Here is a 23,841-nt window from a genome sequence, read left to right as displayed (position 1 = left end):
AATTTTACCTTTTCTTGATACAACACTAAGGGGGGAGGGGAAGCCCTGAAAGTTTACTGTTGCCTTGAAACAACGCTGAGGGGGGAAGGGGGAGGCCCAAAAAACCGAACAACTAGGGGGAGGGGAGAGACTAACCACGAAACTGGGGGGAGGGGGAGGGGAAAATACTGACCACAAAACAGGGGGGAGGGGAAGATGATGGCGCTATGAAGGAAAGGTGCGTCCGCGAGATGGTGGCGGAGAGGAGGCTGGAGGGAGCAGCTACAACCGGAAAACCTCGACGGCGAGGCGTTGAGGCCGACGAAAGCGAAGAAAATCGACAAAAGCGAAGAAAACCGACAAAAACCGACGGAAAAGGAACAAAACCGACAGAAAAACGAAGGAAAACAAAAGACGAAACTCGCCGGAGACCCGCCGGAAACCTGCATGGCGCCGGATCTTCGGCGACCGTTAGGGTTACAGGGAGTGTTTTTAGAGAGAAGGCAGAGAATATGAGTAGAGAGATCCTACCGTCTTTTGATGCTTGGAAAGAGCCAAAGACCCAACTTTCACTATTATGTTTCGTAATTAATTTTTATTTTTATTTTTATATGTATTCCCTCCATTATTTTTACTAGTTATACTTTACTTTTCTAAGGTTGTCAATGTAGATGTTTCACCATTATATATTTCTAAATTTGTATTTTTAAAAAATTATAAAAATTGATATTACAAAAGTGGATATCGAAATAAATCAAATAAGATGTAATATGACTATATGCACACGGTGCATGCGACAACATATAAATATTAATAGTAACATCAAAAAATGTTAAAAACTAACTTAAGAGTGTACTCCCTCTCTTTATTTATCATTTTCATTTTCTTATACCGCGTCTCCCAATACACCTCTTTGAGCTTTAATATCTTTCATTATATATTAGTAAAAATTATAACGATATTAATAATGTACTAATTGAGACGAATCAAACAAGACCACACATGACTATATTTTTTTCATATAAATTGAAATAAATCGAGAAGATTCTCTCTAAGTATGAATAGTGCCGAGATTTCAAGTGATAAAGATAAAAAACAGAGGGAGTAATATTTATGGTGGATAATGATGAGCTTTATTATTTTTTATTTGTATTGCTCTAGTATAAAGAGTAATGTTTTCTAGAAAGGAATATTTTTTTGGGTGGCTCCCTTTCGGGAACCCATGGTAAAATGAACTTCCTCTGGGCTGCCGTCGCACAGGGCCACTCATCGAGAGGCCCAAGAAGCCCCAACCCCTCCCTCCAACAATATTGAAATTATGCTTCCACCAAGATTTGAACCTTGCTCTCCCATGTGGGAGATAGGAAGCCATACCATTGGACTAAAGGGTCCTTGGTTTTCATAAAGGAATCTGTCGAGCTAGGATATTGTTACATTGTATTTGGTAGATCTAATAACTCTCCTTTTAAACAATGATCTAGGTTATGTTTTGTATGTTGCAAGTGAATTGGTGAGTGGATAAAAAAAATCTAGTTTATGTTTTTTTATCTGTTTTAAAATATATATTTTATAGGCGTATTTTATGAGTATAGTTCAATTTAATTTCACTAGTTAATTGAGGATTTTAGGCATACTATGGTGAGTAGTGCGTCAATAAAAAAATAAATTACAAATTAATATTATTTGATGATGTATGTTTATCTCTTTAATTATTTACTATCCCAACTGATTGTGAGCCCCAAAAAATAAATATTCTCTAATTTTATTAATTTTTTTATGGTTTATTAATGCATGTTTGAAATAATTTTTATCGCAACTAAGAGTTTAGATGGATTAAGAATCTTTGTAAATCTTAGCTTTTATATTATTTGAAAATTGATTTAGTTATCAGTTTATATTATGTGTATTTCTCTAATGTAGAACTTTCCTTATTATCTATATTTGTAAATAAGGAAAAAATTAAGAAAATCTGTTCTTTATTATTTTTGGTGGGATTAAGGGTATATAAGTCTTTTTATAGGGGACACCATAGCTACCCCTTGGAGTATATAATATGAATATGATGGTTAAACATAAATTGTAAATAGATTCAAAAATTAAATGTAACCATTAAAAAGAAACCGAGGGAGTAGTTGACTAGCTGCTTAGCTGCAAAAAAATTGGATATAGATCATGAGAAGTACATTATATTATTATCGGAAGTGTATCACCAAAATTGAAATTATTCGTAAATAAATGAAATTTAGCAGTGATAATAATTTTTTTTTTTTTTGTTGAGATAACATCTTTTATGTTTTTTTTTTTTTTGTCATAAAATAGCACCTTTTATGCTAGTTTTTGTGATATAGTACCTTTTAAAACTTCTTTTTTTAAAAAGTCACAATTTGGCCAAAATTCGACCAAATGTCAAAGTTGCAGGCTGCAGCGTTTGTCCAATTTTTTTCTCCCATTTGAATTGTGTATTGCACACCATATCCTTTTTTTCATTCACTTTTCTCACCTTTATACCATTTCTTTTTCTTCTCCCTCTCCTTTTCAACATCAACTTCTTCTATATCTTTTGCCCCCCATGATCCTCCCTCTTTTTTTGATTACCTCTTTATTATTACACAGAATACTCTAATCTCCATTAAACTTTTCAAAAAACAAAACAACGAAACCATTTGGTTTTGTCATTTTTTTTTTATAATTATGTAATAATAACCATACACCAATAGGACACTAGCCATAGCTAGCTCCAACAACCTGGACACACCCAGAGAATTACAAGTTTTCAATCCACCTTTGCTCATACAGCTTTACTTTGGCGCTAAGAAGCTGAGTAATCCTATGTTTAATAGTATAATTAATGCTCTTTATAGTATGGTCAATTGTAAAGGTGGGCATGGGCCGGGCCTGTTCACGGGCTCGACTCGCGGGCCTGGGTAAATGGCGGGCCGGGCTGGGATTGAAATTTTCAAAAGTTGTACACGGACACGCGGGTCGGGCTCGTGCTTCCTGCGGGCTTGGCCCATGTTTTATGTTGTTTTTTTTTTTGTATCTTTCATAGTTTTAAGCTAAAAAACAAAGGAAAGGAGCGTTTGCGGGTCGGCCCACACGGGCTCCTGCCACTGCGGGCCTGAAATAGAATTTCTTAACTGTGACAGGCCTGCGGCCCACGTAACGGACAATGGGCTGGGCCGGGCCTTGAGTGAGCTCATACTAGGCCGGCCCGCGTGGCGTCCCATCCCATAACCACCTCTAGTCAATTGTATTCACAGTATTCTCCCAGTATGAAGTATTCCTATTTCTCCATATCATGTAATAGTAGCCACATCAACAACTATCCCAACCTTCCTCTTAAACCTTGTACTAGTGAACCTGTCATGGAACCATCTTCCCAAGTGAGTGATGTGTCTACCATTCCAACTGAACCCAAGCTAATCCATAATCTCCTGCACACACCTGTTACTAAAGATACTCTCAAAGAAAAGGTGATGAATGTCCTTAGTTTGATCTAGGCATAAGCAACATCTATCATCACTACTTAGTCCCATCTGTTTCATGCGAGTTTTAGTCTTCAACCTGTTCTGAATTGCAAGCCACATTATAAACCTAGGCTTGGGCAAAGTGTATCTATTCTAAACAAGCTTGCTCCAGGGAGCCTGCACTTGATCAGGGCATTGTTGTACCGGTGTTTATTACTAAAAGTATCACTCTGCAACCAGTTGTCACCCGATAATTGGTGGCTAACAGTTGTCTTAGCCTTACACACCACCTTCCATGCTCAACTAGCAGTGCTAAGAGCATTGTAATGACTCTAGTTATCCCCTTTGATATACACACTATTAACCCACATATTCTCTTTGTCCTGAGCAATATGCCAAGCAAGCTCGCAAATAGCAGCAATATTCAATTTTTCGATATTTCTAAAGCCCAATCCCCTTTTTTTTCTTTGGGTGACAGATAGTCTCCCAAACTATGGCACTTGGTTGATATCATTATGGGTACCAGTCTAAAGAAAGCACCTACAGATAAAATTCACCTTAGTTATAACACTCTTAGGGATAATAAACACTTTCCCCCAATATATATGGATGCTCATTTATATATATATGGAGCTCTAGATTCTGATTCTTTTCACCATTTTATCAACTAAAGCTTGACAACCTTTGGCTTTTAGTTTAGTGGTGGAGATAGGAACTCCCAAATACTTGAATGGCATAATACCAGCTTTGAACCCACTAACATCAGTGACTTTAGAAATTTCAGTTAGAGACATGCCAGCAAATTAAAGAAGGCTTCAGATTTTCCCTTGTTTCCTTCTAACCTTGAGGCATTAGAAAATATCTGAAAATCCTACAACATTGTGTAGATGGATCTAAAAACTCCATTGTAGAAGACAAGCAAGTCATCAGCAAAGTAGAGATGCACAAGCTTCAACTTTATACATCTTGTATGGTACTTGAAACTCTCCTGATCACCAATGTAACTTAGAATTCTATCTAAGTAGTCAATGCATAGGGAAAATAACAGGGGTGACATAGGGTCACCCTGTCTAAGCCCTCTATGAGATCCAAAGAAACAGTAGGGGTCCCATTTAGCATGATAGAAAATCTGGAAGACCTCACACAAATCATCACCAAATCAATTTTTTTCGGAAATCCAATCCCTTCATCATTTTTTGAATGAAATTACAATTAACAGTATCATACACCTTCCTTAAGCCTAGTTTCATCAGACAACTAGCTCTACTTTGCTTCTTGCTATACATTGGAACAAGATCTTGACAAATGAGGATGTTATTTAGGATGCTTCTTCCAGCTACAAAAGCATCTTGACTATGTGAGATCACATCTGGAAGGATTTTTTTGAACTGCTTACTCATCAATTTTGTAATGCATTTGTAAAGGATGGAACATCAGGAAATAGGCCTCAAATCAGCTACATTTTTTGGACAAGACACCTTAGGCACCAGTGTAAGAGTAGTGACATTGATGACCTTCAGCAGTTGACCAGTTTAGAAAAAGTCAAGGATTGCATTTGTTACATCCTCCCCAACTACTTCCCAGCAGTGTTTATATAACTTGCTATTAAAGCCATCAGCCCCATAGGCTTTATCATCAGGTATACTGAGTATGACCCTCCTCACATCCTCCCTAGTGAAGTTTTCATTTAGCAGCTATATGTGACTATTACATAACTTTTTAGCCCTGTCAATCAAAGTAGGAAGAGTTGTTTGTTTTTATTCAGTGTAAGCAAATAAGTCTTTGTAAAAATCTAAGAATGCTGACTCTACCCTACACTTCTCATTAACCTATCTCCCATCCATGGTACGAATATAATGAATCTTGTTTTAGCTTATGCGAGCTTTTAGATCCTAGAAGAAACCTTTGGTGTTTTCATCACCATCCCTCGGCCATGTCATTTTTAAATCTGTTTCAAAAATGTAATCTGATTATGTTGAGCTCTTCTCTAATCAGCTGGAGCCCTTTTCTCTCTGGTAGCGAAATCACCATTGTCAGGAGACTCATGCATAGCAACCTGTACAATGGTTAAAGCCTCCCTAGCCCTAATAACAACACTATCCACATCACCAAACCTAGTTCGATTCATGTGTTTTAGGGCCTGCTTCACCAGATTCAATTTCATATGCACTTTGTACATTGCACAACCACCAATACCCTTCCTCCATTCTTCTTTCACAATAGGTATAAGTGTAGGATGGTTACACCATATATTGTGAAATTTAAATGGTCTTTTTGACTGACCTCATTATAAGCACACACAATCATGGGGGAATGGTTAAAATTGCCCTTTGGCAGGTTCACCACCTCAGTCATATCATAGGTATCTAACCATTCACCATTAGACAAAACTCTATCTATGCAAGAGAGAGCTCTTTGGTCACCCTCCTGTTTATTATTCCACGTAAAGTGTCTCCTATTTGCCTTCACATCAAACAACTTGTAGAATTTCAGGCATTCTAACATAGGAGCTATTTCTGCATATCTCACTGTAGCCCCCACCCTATCCTCAACATCACTTAAAGCATTAAAATCCCCTAAGAGAATACAAGGTGTCCCCATTTTATCTGCAATTTCTCTTAAACAACTCCACAACTCCATTTTACCATGTCGATCATTATAACCATAAATGAAGGTACAAGTAAATTTCATCCTATTTCTAGGTTGAACATTACAATGGATAAATTGACTATTAACTCAAGCAATGTTCACAATAAATGAATTGGGACACCAACCCACCATTATCTTATCATTTGTGTGACAACTATTGTTATGAGTAAAGCATCATCCAGGGCATAAATTCATATACACATTACGAATATTAGGGGTTTTAACCCTTATTTCTAAGAGGCTAAACAACTTCATACTGTGAGAACTTATAAAAGTTCTCACCTCATTTTGCTTAGCTCTACTGTTTAAAATTCTTATGTTCCATGCTAGTAAGTTATCCACTGAGGATAGGGAGCGCTACCCCTTTCCCGTCATCACCACTTTCAGCTCCATCTTCTTTTCCACCTTCACCATTGTCTAGCAGACCAGCCTGAGCAGGTGCAACTTCTTCAGATTGCAATACATTAAAAGAGTTGTTGATAGTTACCTCGTGTTCTCTAACTTCCATATGCACCCTCCTGTTAGTAAAAGTAGTAAAACCATCCTTGTCTACTGGATGTTTTGCACCTAAACCCTCTTGCCAATTTCCTTCCTACAATCCTCACAACATGTCTGTATCTTGAACATTTCGAGCAAAGGATCGGATAGGCCTCCATTCATATTCAATCTTCTGTTCCACAATTAGTCCATACTCATTTTATCATACGAGTAACCTCATTTAATCATACAAGTAACCTCGTTTAATTTTATACAATAACCCATATAAATTCTAATCATACGAGTAACTCCAATTGTTCACAATAGTAACTGCATTCATACAAATAATCTCATTCTTTCATAAGAGTAAACTGATTAGAATCCCATTTTGTTATAAAAGTAATCCTAATATTTTTTATAAGAGTAACCCCTTTTATAGTTAGAATGATCTCATCCGTCTAGGTAACCAGATATTTAATACGCGTAGCCTCATTCGTCCACAATAGACTCATTACTATCCCCTTCTGTTTATAAAAGTAACCCCGACCCATTTGTTTATAAGAGTGTGACCCCCTTTAATTTATTGTTATGTGTAACCTTATAAATATTATATGAATAATCTCATTTATTTTTTGGAGTAAACTTAATAATATGAGTAATCTCACTTAATCATGGGGGAAACCCCATTTACTGATAAAAGAAACCTCATTTGTTCATTAAAGTAACCTCATTTAATCATTGTACTAACTCATTTTATCATACGAGTAATATAATTGTTCACAAAAGTAAACACATTTATTCATTCGAGTAACCACATTTGATCATGGAACGACCACGTTAAATCGTACGAGTAAGTTCAATCGTTCACTAAAGTAACAATGTTTATTAATACGTATAATCCCTGACATCTACAAAAATAAACTGATTAGTATTCCGTTTTGCTAAAAAAATAACTCCATTTGTTTATATAAGTAACTCCCTTTCAATGTTAAGTTTTACCTTATCCTTCAAAGTAATTACATTTATTCATACGAGTAACACTATTCGTTCAAAAGAGTAAAGTCATTAGTATCTCCTTTTGTTTATAAAAGTAACAACATTTGTTTAGAAGAGTAACCTCAAATTTATTGTGTATTAGTAACCCCGTGTATTTATTAGTGTTTTAGTTATCTTTTTAAAGTTTAGTAATACACTTTTTGTGTTTTATTACGGTTTAGGTGATGCCTCTAACGTCACCATCCCATACATAAAGCATATAAGGGTTCATCAGGGAAAACAATGTGTGTTGGTAGGGTTTGTGCACATGTGTCAACTTAAAATGGACATTTCTTACATCATACTCCACATTTTTGGGAAAATTTGGGTTGATAAATTTCCAACTCTAATGAAAAACGAATGAAATATGACCTTTTTTAAAAATAATCTGATGGAACTGATATGCGTTGCCACATTGTTCTTTCTTGTGTGGCTAGCCTTACAAAGACACGTTCACACAGAAAAGTACATAAAAAAGAAAACATCTATACACATATATTAAGAGGTGTGTAGAATAGTATCTCTTCGTCACGTGAAACCCTCCTTTTGGTATTAAAATTTTGTCACATGTCTATTAATCAACAATAAATCATGTGATCATTATTTAGAAAAATATATAAACTAAAATTTGGGCTCGAACCGTTAAGAATGTGTCATAGTTTCCAAACGTTATTATACTGCTAATCTATTTCATGATGGTGTGTCGATCCAAAATGTTTGTCTTTATTACTTATACGCCACCAGAAATATAAGTTGATCTTTAACTTTGTATCATCCAATCTTGTATTCCCTCTGTTTCCTAAAGGTTTTCCCTCTTTTCGTTTAAGTGCGTTTTCAAAAGATCTTTCCTCTTTTACTTTATTCCTTATTTGGAAATTTGTTTCCCCTTTTTACCCTCTCATGTCCCAATCATATGTCCACCATTACATTATTAATTCAATTTTACCCCCTTTCTCTCTCCTACTTTAACCCCTTTGTATTTATTTATTTATCTTAATCCCATTCTCTCTCCTACTTTACCCACCTCATACCCCACATAAATGGATCCTACTTAGTATCTGTAGGAACAGTAACAAGGAAGATCTTTAGGAAATCAAAAAAGTATATTTAATTATCTATTTGGTATATAGAGTAACAACTCACAAATACTAGCTTCGTTTCAAATTAATTTTCACACTTTATTTTGGGGAGAACCGAGGAGAAAGTGTAAAAGTATGAGAGATAAGCTAAAAATGTGGAAAGAGAAATTGAAAAGAGAGAAATTAAAAATTGGGTTAGAATATTAAAAAGTAGATGACATGGGTGTAAAAAGAGAAGAAACTAGATGTAATATGTTACCAAAAATAGAAACGGCGATAACGTATGTACATATATATACATACATATATATATACATACATATATATGTATATATATGTATATATATATATATATATATATATATATATGTATATATATATATATGTATATATATGTATATATATATATATATGTATATATATGTATATATGTATATAGTATATAATATATATATATATATATGTATATAATGATATATATGTATATATGTATATATATATATATGTATATATATGATATTATGTATATATGTATATATATATATATATATATATATATATATATATATATATATATATATATATATATATATATATATATATATATACTTATATATATATATGTATATATATACATATGAAATTCGATAGTAAATATTGGATATCTTCCCATATAACTTAGCCAAATAAGCTGCTTACGTCAATATTTACTTCCACTCAAACTTCTCTCATGGGTATTATTTTCTTACATGTTGCCTAGAGATGCCAATATTGCGGGCCAATTCAGCCCAACCCGCCTCTTGGACCGTGTGGGATGAGCCGCGAAAATCTCGGTCCATCCCAGCTGGAATCGTAAAATTGGTGGGTGGATCGTGGGGAAGATTTTTTAAGCTCAGCCCACGAAAGCCCGCTACTAAAACCGCGCAGCTCGGTCCACGAAAGCGATCTAGCCCAACCCATGAACCGGACCAACCCAGCCCAAGTAATTATTCAACCAAATTGTATATATTTTAATCAAATTGTATATATTATAATTCAATCAAATTCAAAAATAATAAAATTATTCATTAATATTAATAATTTTATATATTTTGATTAATATTAAAAATTTTATGTAACAATAATAAATGATTATATAAGTTTGAAAAAAAATTCCATGCCGGCCCGCTAGCACGCTAGGCCCACGAATCGCCATAACCACTTTTCGAACTGTGAAAATCGGTAACAGACCGATGTGGGCTAAGATTTTTCTGTTCGTGGACTAGCCTACCCAAATCGTGAATTTCACGGTCCAATCCTGAACCGTGAAATCTCAACTCGCCCCACTAGGACCCACAAACCAGACCGTCCAATCCGCACCAATGGCCATCTCTAAATTGTTGTCGGTTGGGAACGGCTAGATTGTTACTCCAATATTTACGATTACCATTTACCAGGCCACTTGCGTCAATTGTAATCATAGAGTAAAATTTTAAGGAAACATTAAAACAGTCAATGTCTACGTTGTTAGGCCCCTTATTGTCTTGGACAAAGAATGATGTCTTTATTGATCTTGAGGGAGATTTCACATGGGTTCCGGTACACTGCCAGCCAAATGCCGCAAGAAAGTCAAGAAACTTAAAAAAGGAGCAGTTGGATCTCAACATCGCATATAGGGTGTGACGCCCACTTTTAACACTTCCGAGGGCAACATCAAACACTTGCCAATACAAGTTGCCTAATTCTACAACAAGCAATGCAAAACCCCGTAATACAAGTAAAGCACGATTAGGTAGACAAATACACTAGTTGTTTGATATTGTTCAACAAGATCATATCTTCGCGATCATATATCTCTAGAATGCATAAATATGATCACATGCTTTGACAGAGGATTACTTGTTTGCTTTTATATATACTAGCTTTTTCTACACGTGATGCGTGTGGTGACATTTTAGGCGTAACTATTACTCGGTATAAAAAGAAATGAAAAATAGAATGATGAAAATACGTATCTACGTTCACCTTTATTTAGTGAATAAGAAGTATTTAAATACTTACAAATAGTATCTCAAAACATTTTTAAAATAACTATAAGTGATAAAATTGCATATTCAAGTAATGGAAAAACTGAAATTTTTTTGGGGTTTTATTTGTGATTAATTTTGTATATGAGTTGTCTTTGTAATGAGAATGCCTTTTTTTTACAGTCTGTGGTATTAATTTTTTTTAAGTTCTTGATTACGAATTTTTTTAGTTGATTGGATCTAAATTTGATTTGATTGAATCTTTTTATTGGCAAGTTTATGTGTTTGACAATTATATGAGTTGATTGGGTCACTAGTGGAAAAGAGCCCATCTGATGCGGTCAAAATCGGGCTTACTCTTGCGGTTTTGGTCCGCATCAGATGGGCTCGCAGCAAATCTCATTCATTTACTGATCCGGTAAGACCGGATCAGTTTATGATAATCTGATGCAGTTTTAGGTGAAAACCGCAGCAGTTAATAACATTTACTGATGCGATTTTTACCTAAAAGCCGCATCAGATTTTTAGCTTTTTTAAAAAAAAAATTAGCAAACCTGCAAGTTGCAGGTCTGCAATACATTTTGATTTTTTAAATTTCATGCCTCACCTTGCATAGAATACAACCCTAAATAATATACCAATTCTAAAATATACAAATTATCAGATTCTAAAACATTTTAACATGTATACAAATTCTAATATATTCTAACAATCCAAAATTTCTTAACAAATTCTAGCATACACAAATTATCAACTGTAATAAAAAATTTTAACCAAAAAAAAAACTATACTCAAATTTGAACATATATACAAATTTTCATCCATAAAAGCCATAAAACACTTCTAATACTGAAAATAAATAGCAAAAGAACATAGATAACAAAAATCACAAAATCTACAGATTACATAAACAATATATGAACGGCCAAACGAAAAGATCTAAACAAAAAGATAAACCAGATCTAAACAAAAAGATAAACGAAAAATATTTTCGATGATAAACCAGATCGACAAATATTTTCGTGGATAAACCAGATTTAAACGAAAAAACGAAAAATTAACCTCTTAACAATGTAAAAAAAAGATAAACAATATTTTCGATGAAAAATATTTTCGACAAAATATAAACGAAAACAAAACAACCCCTAAAATCAGATCTAAAAATTAAATCCCATAAAAAACGCAAACAAACCCAATTTCTTGTGTGCCGCTAATGTAGGGCATTTGCTGAAGGGAATTTGTCGGTGACTTGAATTCGTTGTCGGTGGCTTGAATTCATCGATGGTGGCAGAATACGTCGATGGTGGCTTGAATTCATCGAAGGTGGGTTGAATTCGTCGATGGTGGCTTGAGTTCGTCGGTGGGATTGAGAAGATTCGTCGAAAGTGAATTGAAATAGTCGGTGGTGAAGTGAACTCGTCGGTGGTGGTGAAGTAGACTCGTGGGTGGTGGCAAAGTGAACTCGTCAGTGGTGGCGAAGTGAACTCGTCGGTGGTGAGAGGATGAGAGAGGGAAGAGGAAACTCATGGGTTAATGATGAGAGAGAGGGAAGAGTGATAGAAGAAAGGAAAGGGTTTTGTGGGTGATAGGATGAGAGAGAGGGAAGATGGGTAGAATTTGGGCGACTTAGGGCTTAATTTGGGTGCACATAATGTGGCTGGGCCTTAGTTAGAATTGGGCGTTTGTTTTGAGTGAAAATATAACTTATTTTATGATGCAGTCTAATAGACCGCATCAGATTTTCTTAATCTGACGCGGTCCACAAGAGGACCACATCAGATTTTTCTGCCAATTTTCCCTCTCATTTTTTGGTTGCTTTTAGGATGCGGTTTTACAAAAACCACATTTGTTACTAAGTGACATATAAGGTTTTTTTTCCACTAGTGGGTTTAATAGAGATTTGGTTTATTTTTTTTTTTTGGTAAGTTTATGTGTGTAATGGTTTTAACTTTTATATTGTGGAGGGGTGAATATGTAAATTCAAAGGGGGGCAATATTGCTCCCCCTTGGCTTATATCACACTAGAATTTTTTGCATGCGATGCGTGCTTGATTTTTTTTCGAAACAGAAACTCAATTTTCTTCGGCATAAGAGTTAAGATTTGAACATTACACATACGAAGTATAATTGTTTTTAGTTGCAAAATTTTATTGGTTTAGTTTCTGTCACTTAAGTCTCTCACCATTCTTTATGTTTTTTTTTTTTACTTTTCAAAGTTAAATTCTATGAATAAAATAGAAATTTTATTGAATTTGTTTATGATTTCTAATATTATGATTTTTTAGTTGATTTTTGAATTAAGTACAGTACTTCATAAATTGTAAAGAAAGTGGACACTTTGATTTCAAGTCAATTTTTTCATAGGTTGTAGTTTGTAAGTGAATTTTTAAGTTTTTCTAAATTTTCCTCATTTTAGTGATTTGCATAACATAAATTATGCAATTTTATGATTTTAGTTGACTTGTAAGTGATTGTTATAATTATATATTTGGTATTTTTGTTTGATGCCCCCTTAATTTGTAAGTGAGTTTGTAATTTAGAATGGGAAGGGGGTAACATAGTCTCTTCATTCGGGGACACCATAGTTCCCCCCTTGCCTTATATAATAGAGATATAGTGTACTTTAATTCTTGAATGATATTTTACATAAACCTTTCTAACTTGATAATTAATCGCTATTATATAATAAAAAAAATAGGTCCAAATATATGTAAAAGTTTTATTATATATAAGAAACACTATAAAAAAAGTAAATAATTTTTTTCCTTGTCTAACTTCTAAATTCTGTTTTCACGACAAATACACCTCTATTTTTTATCATGGCCCACCATTAATTGTGAATGGTTCTTGAGAATAGTGTTTTTGTATGTATTGACGTTCTAGGTTATTAGTTTTAGTTTGTATGTTAACTTTAAGTTTTAATAAAGTTTTCTGATTATTTGAATGATTTGCGTGATTTTTATAACGTGATTTTCTCAATTGTATAAGTGATTTGTAAAGTCTCCTCTTTTAAGTGATTTGTGAGTGAGTGTTGTATATTAATTGTCGTTAGTTTTCTTTATTGAGTGCCGACTTTGATTTAAACATTCTTTCTGTAATTTAGAAAGGAAAGGGGGCAAAATAGGCATTTCAAAAGAGGACACCATTGCTCCCCCCTTCCCTTATATATATATATATATATATATATATATATATATATATATATATATATATATATATATATATATATATATATATATATATATATATATATATATATATATATATAATCTCGTTTCACAATACAAGTAGCATTTATGTATGTCATATACAAACCAAGGATGAGAAAAAAGAGAGGGTTGTGAGTGCATTTCAAACCCACGTAATTATGATTTAAAGGAGGGGATGTATTATGAGACATCCAAAAGATGAATGTTGCAATTATTGTGAAACAACTAAAATAGAAAAATGGTGCATGTGTTGTGAAAATGACCTTTTTACTCATTTTATAAATTTTTGCTCATTTAAGAAACTTCTGCTTATTTTAGGAAGCTTTTGGTCATTTTAAGAAACTTTTGCTCATTTAAATAATTTTTGTTCCTTTTACATTTTTGCTCATTATAATTTAAGAAACTTTTGTTCATTTAACGATTTTTTACTCATCATAAGTTTTGCTCATTCTATGTTTTTGCTCATTTTATGTTGTAGTTTTCAGCATAACGAAGTAAAAAAAAACTTATATAGACCTAGTCCACACTAAAGTAGTGTGGACCACTAATGCTAATTCATTTGATTTATGGACAAAAAAGTCATTGTATAGAAAAATAGATATAAAAGATGAGTAGATATAAGCTGTAAAGTTTGACTATGTTAAATAAAAGGTTACGTTGTTAGAAAGTGAAAATTTTACTATGATAAACTAGTGTAAGAAAGAGTGACTACATTAAAAAAGAACGGTAACTATGGTATATAGTAACTGTACAATGTAACTTAAAATTTTAAAAGTATACTATATGGAAGAAAAGGGGTCACTGTGTTAAATAAGTGGCATTGGTCCATAATAATATTATGGCGGACTAGGTCCACGCAAGACTAACTCCATAAGTAATGATTTTCATATTATCCTATTCCTATATATGTTAATTTACCAACTCATGTTAAGTGTTTAGATAGACCATTTTCTCATATAAGATATATGGAAAGAATGAAGTAATTGATGGAAAGTAAAATAGTTAGATTATTCGTATATAACATGTATTTTTCATAAGCACATATTGTCTTCAATCTTCGTAATGGCGAAAAAAAATTAACAATAGTCGTACTCCATCTCTTTACATTAGGAGTCGGGTGTTTACAATATGATAGCAAACCTAAGATACATTAATTGCGCCTCAAATTAAGGTGTTGATTCAAGATGATGTCCTCACATATTCTCCAAATCTTACATTTTATTGGAGATTTAGAGTATTAGATGTATTGGTTTCATGTCACGTGGTTTTGAGTCGCAATGGTTATGGTGGTGGGACTCGAATCAACATGAGTTACATAGAGTTTATTAATGTATTTATTACATTGATGAAGGAGTGTTCGCTCGGTCTAGAGCGAGCGATCAGAATTGGCAGGGATTTTAAATAACGCGAAAACTGACAAGAGTACTGTTGGGCCCACGTTGGACACCTTGGCGCTACATTGCAAACAATTCAAAGTGGAGGGAGAATTAAAGTTGGGCCGCCAAAATAAGGTGGACCAGTTCAAATACATCAGTGGGGCAGTTAAGCAGTTGAGATACAAGGGGGATTGTGGGTGACGTGGCGCTAAGATGGTGGAAGCAGCTCACAAAATCAGTAGAAAAGATTCTCGCATATATATGTAATCTTGTGTAAACCTAGGAGGCTGGCTGCTGATATATTTCTTATCTCTCTCTAGTTTCTTCTTTAATATTCCCTCTCTCACTCACTACCATAATTCCTCTTGTAACGAGAAAACAAAGTTCATTACTTTGCTTGATCTTTGTACGACATCGACGTCATATTAGTGGATTGGTGATCAAGAGCATCACCCGCGGTTTTTCCCTTTTGGGTTTTCCGCGTCAACAATTTCTTGCGTCTTTTACTGCTTTATTTAATTTGCATTATTTATTTCTTTCATAATGTTGGTTATTATTCGTATATTGATCTAGTTGTTGGCACCTTAACATTTTGCGTATTTAATACAAAATCGGCATAAACAATTTGGCGCCCACCGTGGGGCCACAGCAAGATCTTCATACGTTTATTGACAATCACATCTTTTCATTTTATTTTTCCATACTCTTCCATCTTTTCGTATTTGCTATGGCAGGACAATGGGTTACCACCCAGGAAGTCATTGACGAACTCAATCGCGTCAAAGCGGAGATGGCAACGTTAAAGGAAAGCTATGTCGCGTCGTGCATGGAGATCCAAAGCTTGAAATCCGCCAAGAAGACGTCAAAGGGGCCCAAGCCTCGCAATGTCCGTGGCGTCTCCAGGATGCAAAATCTGGACGGCGAAGGGTTCGAGACCCCAGCGAATCATGCTGATCTCGAAGATGCTGATGATTCGGAAAAGGAAGATGCTGATGGCGGCGAGAATGACGGTGCTAATCCCTCGAAAGAGCTCGCCCAAGGCCGTCTTGATGATCCTATCCAGCAGCGTCTCCAGCAACTGGAAGACATGATCGCTCGTATCCCTGGTGTCCCCAGGCCTATGGAAAAAGCTACTCCTAACAGTTATGCTGATTCTCCTTTTGCAGATCCCATCGCGTTGATCGAGGTGCCCAAGAGGTTCTCTGTCCCATCCATGAAGCTGTATGACGGCACCACCGATCCTAATGATCATGTCGCACAATACAAGCAACGGATGATCACCATTTCGATCCCGAAAAATATGCGGGAAGCATGCATGTGCAAAGGCTTTGGCTCGACGCTGACCGGTCCAGCACTACAGTGGTTCATTAATCTCGATAACGGGATTATTTATTCTTTTGCTCAATTAGTCAATACTTTTAATATGCAATTTGCTAGCAGTCGCAAAATGGAAAAGCAAGCCAGCGATTTGCACAGAATTGTGCAAAAATCTGACGAGTCTCTCAAAGAGTTTGTGAACAGGTTTAACAGGGAAAAGGTGTCCATTCCAAATTGCGACGCCCGGACGGCCATTGAAGCTTTCAGGCGTGGCTTAGATGAGGAGTCCGACCTCTACAAGGAGCTGACCAAGTATCCTTGTCCGACGTTCGAGGATGCTCAAGCCAAGGCCCTGGCGCAAATCAGGCTGGAGGAAGACATGCAGTCCAGAAAGGCTTATGCCAATGCTGACAGCCGGAAAGCAGCGTCCAGCAAGCAGACGTCGTGGCGTCAAAAGCCTTAGAGCGCCCGCACAGGTTCATAGCGTCCGTCATGACGGACAGCCAATGATTGGAAGAATGATCCCGGCCTTCCCCCAAGCTAAGCGAATATGGCTTCAACGTCACTATGGGAGGTATCATTAATACTTTACATTCTTTAGGTTCTGCTGTTAAATGGCCTTTCAGGAACGAGAAATCGACGGCCCATCGCGACAAATCCAAATGGTGCGAGTTCCACGGAGACCATGGGCATCACACCGACGAGTGTGTCGCTCTGAGGCGAGAGGTGTCCCACCTGCTGAAGCAAGGGTACCTGAAAGACTTGCTGACGGAGAAGGGTAAGCAGACGGTGTCAAAAAATGACGACCGACGTCAACCGCCGTCATCCCCGCCGCATGTCAAGGTAATTAATGTTATTAGCGGTGGTTCAGATATTGTGGACTAACATATTCTGCAGCTAAAGGCATGCACGAGACGGTTTAATCAAGACGCCGTCCCCAAGGAACTCCGTCACCCCCGTGACGTCGAACTGGAGGCCATGCCGATTACCTTCGATGACGCCGATCTCGGCGACGACAGAGACATACACCATGACGGTCTGGTAATATCTTAACTGTCAGTAATTGCTTGCTTAAAACGTGTGTTAGTGGACAATGGCAGTTCAGCAAACATCCTGATGAGAGGCGTCTGAGGACATGGGGATCGATGACGTGACGTCATCCAAATCTACTGTCCTTGTCGGATTCAGCGGAGAATCCAAGCATACCATGGGAGAAGTGACCCTGCCCACTTCGCCAAGGGAGTTAACATGCCAACTAAGTTTTATGTCATTGACTGCCCTTCTTCTTATAATGTGATTTTAGGCAGGCCATGGATCCATAGCATGAAGGCTGTCCCTCTCGTTCCACCAATCTTTGAAGTTCCCTACCAAATGGGGAGTGCAGGAAATCAAAGGGGACAGACGGATCGCAAAGGAATGCTATAAGACGTCCTTGAAGCCAAGGAAATCGGAAGCATAGCAATTACAGACGGGGACGTTGGGGGAACAAGATTTCGACGAGCAGCAAGTTGACGAGGTCGTCTGCCACGCAAGAGCCCAGTCAAAATAGGGGCCGCTTTATCCCCCGACGTCCGTCAACAGGTAATAGATTTCCTTAAAACTAACGCTGACTGTTTTGCATGGTCCCACGAGGACGTCACAGGGATAGATCCCGACGTGATCACACACAAGCTCAACGTTGACCCGAATTACAAGCCGGTCAAACAGAAGAGACGTAAGTTCGCCCCTGAGAGAAATCAAATTATCAACGACGAAGTACAAAAGTTGATCGACACCGGTAAGGTAAGGGAAGTAAAATATCCTGACTGGTTAGCTAACGTCGTTGTTGTAGGTAAGAAAAACGAGAAGTGGAGGGTCTGTATAGACTTCACTGACCTCAACAAGGCATGTCCCAAAGACTCATTTCCTTTGCCGCACATCGACGCCATGGTGGACGCTACTGCATGACATGAGCTGCTGTCATTCATGGACGCATTCTCAGGGTACAATCAAATACTCATGCATCCAGAAGACCAAGAGAAGACGTCGTTTGTCACTGACCGCGGGATCTATTGCTACAAAGTCATGCCGTTTGGGTTAAAAAACGCCGGCGCAACTTACCAGCGGCTAGTCAATGCAATGTTCAAGGACCAGCTAGGGGATACCATGGAGGTCTACATCGACAATATGCTAGTCAAGTCCAAAAATTCACATGACCATGTGTCGCACCTACAACAATCATTCGACGTCATTCGAAGGTATGGCATTAAACTCAACCCCACAAAATGTTCTTTTGGAGTGTCTGCAGGTAAATTCTTGGGGTACATCGTTACGAAGCGGGGCATCGAGGCTAGTCCAGACCAGATCAAGGCTATCCTCAACATTCAGTCACCGCGAAATCTAAAAGAAGTACAAAAGCTAACAGGACGTGTCGCCGCTCTGAATCGTTTTATCTCAAAATCCTCGGATAAGTGTCAGCTGTTTTATGACGTCCTAAAGAAGAATAAAGGATTTGATTGGACGCCAGAGCACGAACGAGCCCTCCAAGATCTCAAGCAATACTTGATGACACCGCCTCTCCTGTCCAAACCAGTAGCCGACGAGCCGCTGCAATTATATGTCGCCGTCAGCGAATCCTCGGTAAGTGCCGTCCTGACCAGGGAAGGACAAGAAGGACAGTTGCCAGTGTACTATGTAAGTAAGTCTTTGGTCGACGCCGAAACCAGGTATTCTTCTCTGGAAAAGCTCGTCCTAGCAATAGTGACGGCGTCCAAGAAACTGAAACACTATTTTGAAGCACATTCTATCCATGTCAAAACTAACTACCCCGTTAAGTCTATTTTAAGACGTCCAGAATTAACTGGAAGAATGAGCAAGTGGGCAATTGCGCTAAGCAGTTATGACATCACATACCAGCCTCGAACAGCGATAAAATCGCAAGCATTAGCGAATTTTGTGGCTGACTTTAGCCCACGACTGGAGGCGATAGCCCAGACGGAGGTAAGTATGCTTGAAATTAACACAACTAACAATAAGTGGATTTTGCATGTAGACGGGTCTTCCAATTTTCGGGGCGCCGGGTTAGGCGTCCTGCTAAAGTCGTCACAAGGGGACATCATAGCCCGGGCTATTAGTTGCGACTTCAAAGCCACCAACAACGAGGCAGAGTACGAGGCACTGTTAGCAGGGTTGACATTAGCCAAAGACCTAAACGCCACTGAAGTAGAAGGATACAGTGATTCGCTGCTCATCGTCAGTCAAATAAAAGGGGAATTTGCCGCCAAGGATTCCAAAATGACGGCATATCTTGACGCTGTCCAGGCAAAGGTAAAATCTTTTGTGAAGTTTGACATTTTTCAGATTCCCAGGGACCAAAACACGCAAGCAGATGCATTAGCAAACATCGGATCAGCTATGAGGAAGTCAGGGTTCAAGAGCATACCCATAGTGCATTTGTCGTCCCCTGCCGTCTGTAAGGCAAAGAAGGATGACACCAGCCAAATGATGACGGACGTCAATGGCGTCGACACCAGTGACGTCACGACAACGTCGACAAGTTGGCAGACTCCCTTCATCCAATACCTTAAAGACGGTACCCTCCCCGAAGACAGGTTACAGGCCAGAAAGGTATGTTTCAAAGCCTCGATGTATGTTTTACTTGATGGTATACTCTTTCGGAAGTCTATTGCAGGACCATACTTGAGATGCCTCGATGGCGACGAATGCCAACAAGTACTACAAGAAATGCACGACGGATGTTACGGCAATCATTCGGGAGGATGCAGTTTGTCCAATAGGACTTTGCGCATGGGATACTACTGGCCGACGTTACGACGAGACGTCGTCGAATATGCTAAGAAGTGCGACGCCTGCCAGCGTCATGCCGCCATGTCGCACCAACCTGCGGACAAACTACACCCTACCATCACTCCATGGCCCTTCATGAGGTGGGGGATGGACATCGTCGGGAAACTCCCCCAAGCACCGGGGCAAAAAGTGTTCATGCTAGCTTTAACAGATTACTTCTCTAAATGGATTGAGGCTGATTCATTCACCCAGGTACGCGACAAAGAAGTTATTACTTTTATATGGCGTAACATCACATGCAGGTTCGGTGTCCCTTCCGAGATCATTTGCGACAACGGCTCCCAATTCATAAGCACACCCACAAGGAATTTCTTGGCCAAATGGAATATACAACTCAGCACCGTGACGCCTAGATATCCGCAGACCAATGGTCAAGCTGAGTCCAGTAACAAGTCAATCATCCAAGTTATTAAGAGGCGTCTCAAAGCAGCCAAAGGTAAGTGGGCAGAAGAACTCCCGTCAATTCTTTGGGCAAACATAACTACTCCGCGGACGGCGACGGGGCAAACACCTTTCTCTCTAGTTTATGGGTGTGAAGCGGTCCTTCCTCCTGAGGTGCGCATCCCGACGTCACGTTATGGGCTGTTGATGCCAGGTAGAAATGACGAAGAACTGGGCCATGACATCGTCACAAGTGAAGAATTAAGAGAAGCAGCCCTTGTTCGAATGGCGTCGTAACAGCAGATAGTGGCTAGAAGCTTTAACTAGAATGTCAAGGCCAAAACGTTCAACGTTGGAGATTGGGTCTTGAGAGAAGTTTTTCAAAACACTAAGGAACTCAATGCGGGGAAGTTAGCACCAGCATGGGAAGGCCCGTACAAGATTCAAAAAATAATAGGTAATGGTGCCTATCGTATATGCACCAAGGACGGCAAACCTGTGCCAAGGAGTTGGAACGCCGTTCATCTTAAACGCTATCATTTTTGAGTAATACGTCGGAATGTACTAAATAGTTAGAATAGGTAACATTAAATTTAACTTGCCATGATGTTATTTTGCCTAGTTTCTAAATTCCTTTACGACATCCCCTTAACTAACGTGCGTGTGTGAGTTATGTTGACAGAGTAGTAGGTTCATTCAATTACAAATAAGGGGCATGGCATATGATGATACAGGGGCAACCCCCACATGATCAGACGGACGTTCATCTCCGTCCGACAGGTTCACACAACCTTTACATCCACAACATTAGCAGGACCAGTGTGTTTGGTTGGAAGCGGCAGTTATCCCTTCATTGCAACCAAAACATCACTTGTCTTACATTACTAAGGTACCTTACAACGCTACATATACATACATGCTTGTGTTCATGAATTACTAGAAAACAACATTCATTGTAAACAAACACACCACGACATAGCATAAACATAACATAATTCTTGAACACAACGCAACATCGTTTCAACAACGCACAAACCAAAACAATTAAAATGTCGCAACAGCAAACCTCACAAAACACAAAGTTTAGATGACATAGCACCTTTAACTACACTATTACATAAACTGTTTGTTGATATAGGTGTCGCAGCACCTTTTGAAAAGTCAAAAGACGATCAGGTGGCGTCAGTTGGCTTGGCGTTGGCGTCAGATTCAGCCGTCGCCATGGTGTCCGCAGCATCGGCACCCTCAGGGAGCAAATCCTCTGGCGTCCCAAAAACCTCCAGGAACTGCCTGACGTCCGCTTCCGGGGTCCAGGACGCCGTCTGGCCGTCCAAAAATTGCTTCATCAATCTGGCCTTGGTCCTCCAAGTATTGCGACTGGCCGCGTCAACCAGCTCCTCTCTAAGGCTTGCTGCAGTGGCGTCAGTCTCCTCCTTCAGCGAGGACATGTCGGCCGTCAGATCGTCGTTCCGTTTCTTCTCCTTGGATAACTCAGTGGAGAGTTCCACAACTTTCTTCTCCGCCGCCGTCAGTGCCGACGTAGACCTGTTCAGTTTCTCTCGCAGCGTCTTGCATTCTTTCTCGAGAGAAAGAGCGGCAGAACGTAACGCCAAACTATTCTGGGTGGCCTGAGGAGGCAGACGTCGACGTCAGGTGAAGTCTTATGTGTAGAAATAAAACATAACATATATTTAGTTACTTACATGTATTTGCAGTGCTAGTCCTTCGTTGGCGACAGTAGTCAAGGAGAGGTTGGCTAGACGCCGTTGAGGAGCTGGGAAGGCTAATTTCTCCGCCGCCGGAAAAATAGCTGTCGAAGTTATCTCACCAAAATTCTTGGGCAGACTGATAGTGAATGTTTCTCCTTCTTGAAGAGGAGGTCTGGCGGTTTTTGAGACGTCGGCAGAGACGGACGTCTTGGCAGTCTTAGACGGAGCAGAAGGTGGGGGCGTCATTGTATGACTGACGGCGGATTGCTTTCTCTTCTTTGCCCTCTCCAGCATCTCTGCTTCCGACAAGACGACAGTTGGGGTCTTGGAGCGTTGCGATGCGTTATTTTCTGCGAAGACATTCATGGTGTTAATTTGAATGGACGTCGTGTGCAATGAAAGGTTGGACGGATGAACAGTTACCTGACGCCATGGAAGGAGAAGTATTGTTAGTAGGATCTGTAGAGGTGATTGTATGTTCTTCGGTAGACTGGGGCAGTGTCTCGTCGTCGGACGGTGGGATTTTGAAGTTGTTCCTGAACGTCCGATTTTTGATGGTGTATTTCGTCAGGAGCCAATGGACTTTGCTGTTTGAGTAAGTGGATTCCCCAACGGGCAAAGGCAGTATTTCTGCAATAACACCACAAATTAGACAACGTCAATGGTACAGTTTTCAAAGATATACAATGGGGTAGGAGAATTACCTTCGGAATTCCAACCGTCGCGAAGAAAATCAAGGTGCTTTCCCATAGACTTCTTTTTTAAGAAGAAATATTTCTTTTTCCAACCCCTGCCGTTGGCCTCTGAGTTTTCTACTAAAGAACGGTGTCCGGGTTTCAAAAAGAAGGTATATCTGGTATTTTCCACTGCCTTGATGTCGTAAACATACAAAAGGTCTTCAATGGTGAAGATGGTGTTCGAAACTTGTGTTAGCTTGTCAATTACGTGAACCACTCGCCAAACCAATGGCATTAGTTGGCCAGGGCTAATTTGCTTGACGGTTAGAAGTTGCGTCATCAACAGGTTGAGTGGGAATTTGTACCCAATCTTGAAAGGGTACTCATAAAGAACTACCCAACCTTCAGGACAGTCGTCAGGACCTGCGTCGTTTTGGGGGATTTTGATTTTGGTAGAAATTGGTAAACCTGACTATCTCTAAAAATGCTTCTACATCTTCTTCGATAAATTCGCTAACTGTGTTCTTTCCCCCTATCACCCCTGATTCTACTATAATTACCTCGTCGGAATTATCTACGGGTTTAGGGTTCCTTTTGGATTTCCTAACCTTTGGGGTATCTTTCGAAGCCATTG

The 23,841-nt window shown here is 38.5% G+C and overlaps 2 protein-coding genes across 2 annotated transcripts; both read left to right on the top strand.

The window, feature by feature from the left end:
- Positions 1-16,004: 16,004 nt before the first annotated feature.
- On the top strand, positions 16,005-17,057 carry LOC104893867 (uncharacterized). The gene has a single exon (XM_010679996.2). The coding sequence runs from the start codon at positions 16,005-16,007 to the stop codon at positions 17,055-17,057; it is 1,053 nt and encodes a 350-aa protein (XP_010678298.2).
- Positions 17,058-18,559: 1,502 nt separating this feature from the next.
- Positions 18,560-21,118, top strand: LOC104893866 (uncharacterized). The gene has a single exon (XM_010679995.1). The coding sequence runs from the start codon at positions 18,560-18,562 to the stop codon at positions 21,116-21,118; it is 2,559 nt and encodes an 852-aa protein (XP_010678297.1).
- Positions 21,119-23,841: the final 2,723 nt, after the last annotated feature.

This window comes from Beta vulgaris, chromosome 5 (assembly GCF_026745355.1).
Source record: "Beta vulgaris subsp. vulgaris cultivar EL10 chromosome 5, EL10.2, whole genome shotgun sequence".
In the NCBI taxonomy this organism is placed as follows: Eukaryota; Viridiplantae; Streptophyta; class Magnoliopsida; order Caryophyllales; family Amaranthaceae; genus Beta; species Beta vulgaris.
Note: the sequence above shows the minus strand (reverse complement) of the source record. Positions and strands in the feature narration are given on the sequence as shown.